Source organism: Hipposideros armiger, unplaced genomic scaffold (assembly GCF_001890085.2).
Source record: "Hipposideros armiger isolate ML-2016 unplaced genomic scaffold, ASM189008v1 scaffold_2094, whole genome shotgun sequence".
Taxonomy (NCBI): domain Eukaryota; kingdom Metazoa; phylum Chordata; class Mammalia; order Chiroptera; family Hipposideridae; genus Hipposideros; species Hipposideros armiger.
The window spans coordinates 42,136-48,680 of NW_017733442.1; the positions used below are offsets into that span (position 1 = coordinate 42,136).

The 6,545-nt window shown below is 43.4% G+C and overlaps 1 protein-coding gene across 1 annotated transcript in view; it reads right to left on the reverse strand.

The window, feature by feature from the left end:
• The window catches only part of LOC109378523 (butyrophilin-like protein 3), a gene marked incomplete at its 5' end in the record, with an annotated part of 23,686 nt that extends 17,927 nt beyond the window's left edge, over positions 1-5,759 (reverse strand). The window contains one exon of the mRNA XM_019634876.1: positions 5,412-5,759. Coding sequence (XP_019490421.1) covers positions 5,412-5,759 — 348 coding nt within the window. The remainder of the gene's footprint in view (positions 1-5,411) is intronic.
• Positions 5,760-6,545: the final 786 nt, after the last annotated feature.

Below are 6,545 nucleotides of genomic sequence, written 5' to 3' on the forward strand. Positions count from 1 at the left end.
GAAGCTTCATTCAGCTTTACCAACAGGTGTTACCTTTCATTTGTTACTATTTTCTGGGTGCAGCTTTGCCCTCATTTTCATTTTGAAACTTTCTTCATCATCTTGTTTGGAATGTGCATTTGTTTTCTGTGAGTCTCTCCTGCATGACTATCAGCTCTGTGGCGACATGGCCTGTCTTTTTGTTCAGCACAGCAACCCCCAGGCCAAACACAGAATTTGGCTCAGAGCATGGGCTCCACAGAAAACAGTTCCATTATGAATGATGAGCACCTTTTTCTTTGCGCACTTGCTCATTTGGTAAGATGATGTCAGTAATTTTCCTGCTGTAAATCACACTAATCATTTGTAATGATTAGATTTCTTCACAGAGATCACAAACTATGAACATGCACTCCCTTTATCTTCTTGAACACACCTCTCTGATCTGGAACGTCCCTTGATTACTTCACATGTATGCATTTTTGATATGTGCATAGATGGGGGTGGTGGGGTGTGAATACTCTTCAGAGAGAAGTGGTCACAGTGTAAATTTCCTTTTCAAGCTCAGTCAAATTCACAAAGAGATCACTTATTTTCAAGTAAGTGAATATTTTTATTTTAGTACCCATTATTTCTTACTTTAAATATGTTTTATACATCTTTCTGAAAGGTATTTCGCTCACGCATTTTGAAGGAGTATCTTATGATATAAAATGTGACTTTGCAGCAGGATCTCTGTTCAGCCACTGACCTGGCCTAGCAGATGCTGAATGCCGCCCCTCACCCCACTGTGAGTCCTCCTGCAGTGGGCTGGGCACACCCCGGCCCTCTGACAGCCCCACCCAGGAGCCTGGCCTTTGTTCCCTGCTGAGGGCTTTCTCTGCCCTTTGAAACCTGCTCAGTCTGGTGCAGGGCAGCCCAGAAATGCTCAGAATTTCACAGTAGTGGGGGTACATGTCCCCAGTGGGGGCAGGAGGCAGTGGATGTCTGGATGATTCTGGGTTGCCATCTTGTGGCCTCTCAGAAGGTGTTTCCATGTCAGTAACCAGCTCACTGGTACACCCTGTTTTGGTTTTCCTCCCTTGCAGCTACAAGCTCTCCATAATCTTCTTTTTGTTCTCATATTACCTCCTCATTAGCCCACCTGCACTCAGAACCTTGTTCCTGCTCTGCTTTGGGGGCTCAGCCTAGGTCAGCTGGGCTGCTGCTGTTGTGCCTTTAGGGCTGTGGGGGCTCTTGAGCTGAGAGAACCTTTGCTTGGAGTTTCTCTGTTCCTCTGAACAGGCTTATTGCTGCTGTCATTTTTCTTGCCTACGGCAGCTCTTGAACCCTTTACTCATCCTTCCCCCAGGGACCAGTGAGGAAAAACTGTGTGTCCATGAACACAGGCTCTGTGCTAATGGAACGCTGTGCTCTGCTCTATGTGCAGCAACTCATATGATCTTCACAGCAGCCTGATCAGGGTGTGATGCCATCTCTTGTCACAGGGAGCACAATGACACCTGGTGGAGTTATGGACCACACAGTTCATAAGCAGAGGAAATGAGGGTTTAAAATAAAGTCTTTCTGCTTCCGAGGTCATTTCCATGACACCCTGCTGCCTCTCCAGGAAACAGAGCAGTCAAAGAAACCCATTAGAAAATGGATGAGAATGAACTTGAGTGAGAGGCTGTCCTGTGAAGAAGAGAGATGGGATTTGCTGTGGAAACATGGAGCATGATTTGATTGCCCTCATTTCTCTCTTCTTTTCTATGAGCTACACAACAGACGTAGCAGATGAGTGGCAGGATGAACTTGTGCAGACTGGACCTTGTAAGGCTGGACACCGCCTGTCAAGAGACAGGGGTCCACTCCAGCCTCCAGCTTCCTCCCTGAACTTTATTCAGTTATTCAACATCCTACACACCAGCCTTTGTGTCGGTCATAACTAGAAGAAAGAAAAGTGGACTTTCTCTCAGACTATGCCAGGTTACAACTTAGTCCTCGCTCACAGATCAGGACACATTCTCCCACCCTCAGGTCACACACCACAGGTGTTTCCCACTCAGCATCCACAGCTGGACCATTATCTTTTCCCAAAACATCCTAATCAGTGTCTCCTTCTACCCCGGCACCCATGTCAGAAACCTGGTGCCCTAGTAGAGACCCCCTGCCTAAATGCAACAGCCCACCTGGAACAAACATTTAATTTATTCACCTTCACATTCTTCTGTGTCCCCTCCCCACTACTGGGGCCCCTCTTCAGCACTCTTTGCCATAAGTTCTGGGATGTTGTCACAGTTTGCACAGTGCCCGAGACCTTCACACTGAACCCTGCTTCCCACAGCCCCTGGTGTTGATAGATGTCAGCCTGGGGCAGGAGTCGGGGAAATGCAAGCAAGAAAGATGCCCCACCCCAATATGCTGCAATCTTATGACTAAAGAGCTCAAATGTTAACCAACAAGAAGAGAGACAGAAAGGGTCCAGTGTGGAGGCTTACCTGACCCCACGCCGAAGAGGCTGAGAAGCAAGGTGAGCACGAGGGCCACAAGGGCCATGGCTGTGTCTGCAGGCCGATCTCACGCTATGGAAACAGATGACAGCAGGGACAGGAGAATGGTCTAAATAGAGAGAAGAGGGGTCAGCCCAGCTTCTGAGCTGAGGAGCCATGCAGAGGCCGAGCTCGCGCTGATAGCAAGCTCCACCATTCTTCTCAGAGTCACCTGGCATAGACATGGCCCTGTGTGTTAGGGGAGAGGGGACTCTGCACTTTGAATCACTGCATTTATTAGCCGGCCATAAACATCTCTCTCAGACCAAGGAAGCAATGATAGAGAAGGGCATGGGGCACACTGGGCAGGGTTTGTCCTCTGTCAAGACTGTGCCCTGGATGGGTGGCTCAGGAACGTCAGAGGCACAGATACCTTAAGGTCTAGTCTGGCAGGTAGAACTGTATGGGCGGGGGGATTCTAGTTTTTAAAAAAGAGGTTGTCCCAGCAGAGGGTTGCAGGTTATACAGAAAATAGGTGTCATTCCACAAGGAGTAACCAAGAGCAGGTGAGGTGGATGTTTCTTAGCACAGCCTGAAGTAAAGCTGCCCTTTACCCACTTTCTTGAGTACAAGACTAGGACTCAGGTCATGAAGCAAGATGGGAAGAACTTGCCAGAACAAGACAGGACCTTAATCTCCAAGGATCCAAGGTATTGGGAAACGACCAGAATATGTCAGGCCTGAGGAAAAGGTGAAGAACCACTCACTCAGTCATTCATTTAGACACTAAGCCAGGGCACCCACAATTAGAGGTTATGCAACCTTTTCAGCACATGGAAATTCANCAAGTGGGACTACATCAAACTAAAAACTTCTGCATTGACAAAATGAAAAGACAACCTATAGAATGTGAGAAAATATTTTGAAACTATATATCAGATAAAGGAGTCATATTTAGAATATATAAAGAACTCATACAACTCAACACCAAAAAACAAACAATCCAATTTTTAAAAATGGACAGAAGACCTGAACAGACACTTCTCTCAAGAAAACAGATGGTCAGCAGATATATGAAAAATATGCTCAATTTCACGAGCTATAAGGGAAATGCAAATCAAAACCACAATAATATACCACCTCAAACCTGCTAGAATGGCTATCATCAACAAGACAAATAATAACAAGTATTGGAGAGGATGTGGAGAAAAAGGAACCCTCATACACTGTTGGTGGGAATGTCAATTGGTACAGCCACTATTGAAAACAGTATGGAGGTTCCTCAAAAAATTAAAAATAGAGCTACAATATGACCCAGTAATCCCTTTTCTGGATATCTACCAAAAAAATTTTTTTTGAAACATTTGTTCATAAAGAAATATATATATCCTAATGTTCATTGCAGCATTTTTCACGTGGCGAAGGCATGAAAAGCTTAAGTGTGCTTCGATGGATGACTGGATAAATATGTGGTGCATATATTGTATATAATAGAATGCTACTTGGCCATTTATATGTCTTCTTGAGAGAAGTGTCTGTTCAGGTCTTCTGCCCATTTTTAAAATTGGGTTGTTTGTTTTTTGATGTTGAGTTGTATGAGTTCTTTGCATATTCTAGATATTACTCCCTTATCTGATATATAGTTTGAAAAAATGAAATACTGCCACTTGCAACAACATGGATGTATCTTGAGAACATCATGCTACGTGAAGTAAGTCAAGTCAAATGGAAGAGACAAGGACAATATGAGTTCACTCTTATGTGGAATATAAAACAGAAAGCAATAAATGGACAAACAAAATAAACAAACAAACAGCCCCCACAACAAAACCTCATAAATACAGATAACAGTATGGTGGTTACCAGAAGGGAAGGGAGGTAGGGGTAAGTAGAAGAGGGTAAAGGGGATCAAATATATGGTGACAAAAGGAGACTTAACTTTGGGAGTTGAACACACAATGCAATGTACAAATGATGTATTTTAGAATTATACACGTGAAACTTATATAATCTCATTAACCAATTGTCACCCCAATAAATTTAATAAAATTAATTTTAAAAATTGTATATTGGAGAGTAAAAGAAGCCAATCTTAAAAGGCTATATACTGTATGATTACAAGTATTTAACAATTGTGGAAAAGCAAACACTATGAAGACAATAAAAAGATCACTGGTTGCCAGAGATTTATCGGGGAGGAATAAATAAGTCAATTTTTCCTCAAAAAATCCTGCTCAATCAAATAAAGACTAAACAAAAATACCATCAACATACTGTTACTGTACAACCCAGCAATTGTACTCCTGAGCACTTACCATAGAGAAATAAAAACTTATGCGTATACAAAGACCTGTACACAAATGTTCAATCAAGCCTTATCTGTAAAAGCCAAACCTGGAAACAACCCCAATATTCTTCAGTGGGTGAATGGCTAAACAATCTTGGTATATCCATACCATGGAATACTGCTTAGCAATAAAAGAAAACAAGATATTGATACAGGCAACTCAAAGGTATGGTGTTCAGTGGAAAAGCCAAACTCAAAGATCATGTATTGTATAATTGTATTTATGTAGCATTCTAGACAAGACAAAATTATGGAAATGGAGAAGAGATGAATGGTTGCCAGGGCTTGAGGAGTAAGGAGGGTTGTAAGTAAGGGAGCAAGGAGGGGAGAAAAGGGGGTTAATGTGACTATAAAGAATTAGCAATGGAGATCTTAGTGGTCATGGGCTAGGTGTACACCCTGATGTTGATGTCATGGTGGTTACATAAATCTACAAGTAAAATGACACAGAACTATACATATGAGGCAGAATAATTAAACAGAGTAAGATCTAATCTCCTGACTAAATGACCTAAGATTTTTTTAAAAACTGCTCATTCAACCAATAGTTCAAAAAGTCCCAGGTGGTTCTACCAGACAACAAAGTTATGATTTCTCTGAAATAAGCAACTCACCTGACACCTGTAGCTCCCAGATGGCCTCCTGGTCATTATCCTGGGAACTGAACCAGCATCCATAGAGACCAGTGTCAGAGAGAGTGACCTTCTTCAGTCTCAGGGAGACACGCCCCTCCGCTATGGAGTCCTTCAGTAATTCAGTTCTCCCTCGATAGGCAGGCATCTGCATATGGAGCTGGTCTTTCCCCTCTCTGTAGAGGTGCACCACAGCCCGGAACTCATCTCTGAAGAACCTCACTTCCATGGCCTCCGCACTTGTCTTAGGAGAGAGGAAGCACGAGAACACTGCGTCCTCCCCGACCACAACCTGGACAGGCTTGTCTGGTCCCATCACCTGCCACTGGCCTGTGGAAGGAAGCACAAGAGATAACTGAGCAAAGACCTTGTCAGTGTGTCCTACTCATGGCTGTGTGTGCCCAGGGGTGCGACACCCATCATTATCTCCTTTCCAAACCCAGTGACCTTCGTCTATACATCCCTTACACTTGACAGAGCACTTCCACATCCGCTACTTCATTCTGTCTTCACAAACATCCCGACAGGCATATGTTATTGATATTCCCATTTTCAAGATGAGGACACAATGTCTCAGAGAGACTAAGTAAGTTAATGATGGGCATGAGAGCACTTTCCAAATGCTGACCTCTGATGAGAGGAGAATCCATGCCCACATTCTCTCCTCCCTGCCCATCTGCATCACACACACTCACAACAGCCCCTTTTCATCTTCTTTGCTAAAAGCTAAAGATGACCCATTGTCCAGAAGGGGAGTATTAACAATAAAGTCTCCAGTTTGGGGCAATTGTATCTTTCAAGCAGATGCTTACGTCTTGTAAATGTTTCATGGGTATAAGAAAGGAATGTCTTTGTCCATAGGTTAAACCTTTACTTGAACTTCCTTATTTTTTCTATTTATTTATTTTTTTAGCTGAGCCATCCTGCCACCTGTTGGCAGCTCAGCGGCTGCTCAGCTCGGCCCGGGACTCGAACCACTGTTGCTCAGAGCTCAAACTCTTGAGCAAGCTTTTAACCAACTGATCCACTTGGACGGCCCTTGAACTTCCTTATTTTATTTATCTAATTGTTCTGCAAAATTCTGAGAGACATATAACACTGTGACAAGGAGATTTT